This window comes from Saprolegnia diclina (genome assembly GCF_000281045.1).
Source record: "Saprolegnia diclina VS20 unplaced genomic scaffold supercont1.56, whole genome shotgun sequence".
In the NCBI taxonomy this organism is placed as follows: domain Eukaryota; phylum Oomycota; class Saprolegniomycetes; order Saprolegniales; family Saprolegniaceae; genus Saprolegnia; species Saprolegnia diclina.
The window spans coordinates 252,264-253,603 of record NW_008246123.1 but is presented as its reverse complement, the minus strand read 5'-3'; the positions used below and the strand labels follow the sequence as shown (position 1 = coordinate 253,603).

At 54.0% G+C, this 1,340-nt stretch overlaps 1 protein-coding gene across 1 annotated transcript in view; it reads right to left on the bottom strand.

Annotated features, from left to right (window-relative positions):
* SDRG_13150 (hypothetical protein) overlaps nt 1-293 on the bottom strand; it is a gene marked incomplete at both ends in the record, with an annotated part of 1,719 nt that extends 1,426 nt beyond the window's left edge. Inside the window, one exon of the mRNA XM_008619232.1 lies at nt 9-293. Coding sequence (XP_008617454.1) covers nt 9-293 — 285 coding nt within the window. The remainder of the gene's footprint in view (nt 1-8) is intronic.
* Nucleotides 294-1,340: the final 1,047 nt, after the last annotated feature.

Here is a 1,340-nt window from a genome sequence, read left to right as displayed (position 1 = left end):
GCCGACACTTGGTAGCCTTCCATCTTCAAGTAGTTCTGGAACACCGAGTACTGCATGCCGGGCAACATGCCGTAGAGGATACCGATGGCAAAGTACTGCGAGAAGAGCGCGAGGGCCTCACGAGAGGCGAGCGAGAGCGCGCCACCGGCAACGAGTGCGCCGTCTTCGAGCTCACCGGGCGTCTTGGCGTCGGTGTAGTCACCATCGGCATCCTTGTCTTTGGTCGCGGACTGGATGTAGGAGACGCGCTCCTGGAGGTCCATTTGTCCGAGCTCCTTCTGAGTCGTGGCCATCTTGTTGGTCTTGGAGGCAAATCAAAAAGTGAGAAGGCGAATCGAGCGTGAAAAGTTATTTCAACGAAGTTTAAGTTCACCTTCCGCAGAAAGAACCAGTGACTCCGTAATCGCCATCCTTTTCCCGTGGACGCTGGGTACAACGTCAGCCGCTCGTTTGGCGAAGTTGAGCGCGACAGCTGGTGCACCATATGACGACGATACGACGATATGGCACGCCGGCGGAAACAACCGGAGGGCACCAACGACTGGGCATATATAATTAGTTAGTTGGGCATGTCTGTGGTCATTTTGCCTGCTACAAGAATCAATGCAGTGAGTAGGGCTGCTATCTACTCGACAATGTGGGGAAGAAGACGAGCGTGGCGTGGTGCACGACGGATACCTCGTCGGGTTGTGTCCCACGCACCGAATGGTTATGTTACTTTTTCAGGTCTGTAAACAAGCGCCTGTCAGCGAAGGTAAGTGGAGCTGCACTACAGTGTGCAAAAGTCTACTGGATGATTTATGGGAACGTTGCGACGTCATGAGATAGACAATGAATAAAGAAACATGCAGGCAGTTTCAACCCGTGCCTTGATGGCGCTACATCGGGTGGTCGCTTGTTGAGGCTCAAGGATCAGACGCATATCAAGATCAGAAAACCGCGCATCGACGATGGCCCCGGTACACATGTATACTGAACGCAAGATAGTGTTTTCTTCGACAACATGCCGCTACAAATCCAAGGTATATATGGTCTGGGGCCGGGCCCGACCTTGATGGCAATCTGCATCCGAGGTCAGCGCATCGCCAAAGCTTTGGCGCGCCGTCCAGGCACAGCCCTCGCGTTATAACACAAGCGTCACATCGTTGGCGCTTCAAGCCCCCACATCGGAGTTGACGTCAGCAAATTGCCGGCGTTAGCTTGTTGCCGACGTTAGCATTCTGTACGTTAGCACAAGAGGTATTGCGAGGAGGTCGCATGTGAAGTCGCTGGTTCGTTTCTTGTCGGGCACGGGGTTGCTGGCGCTGGAACGCGCTGTTCATATATCGCGCTGAGTGTGT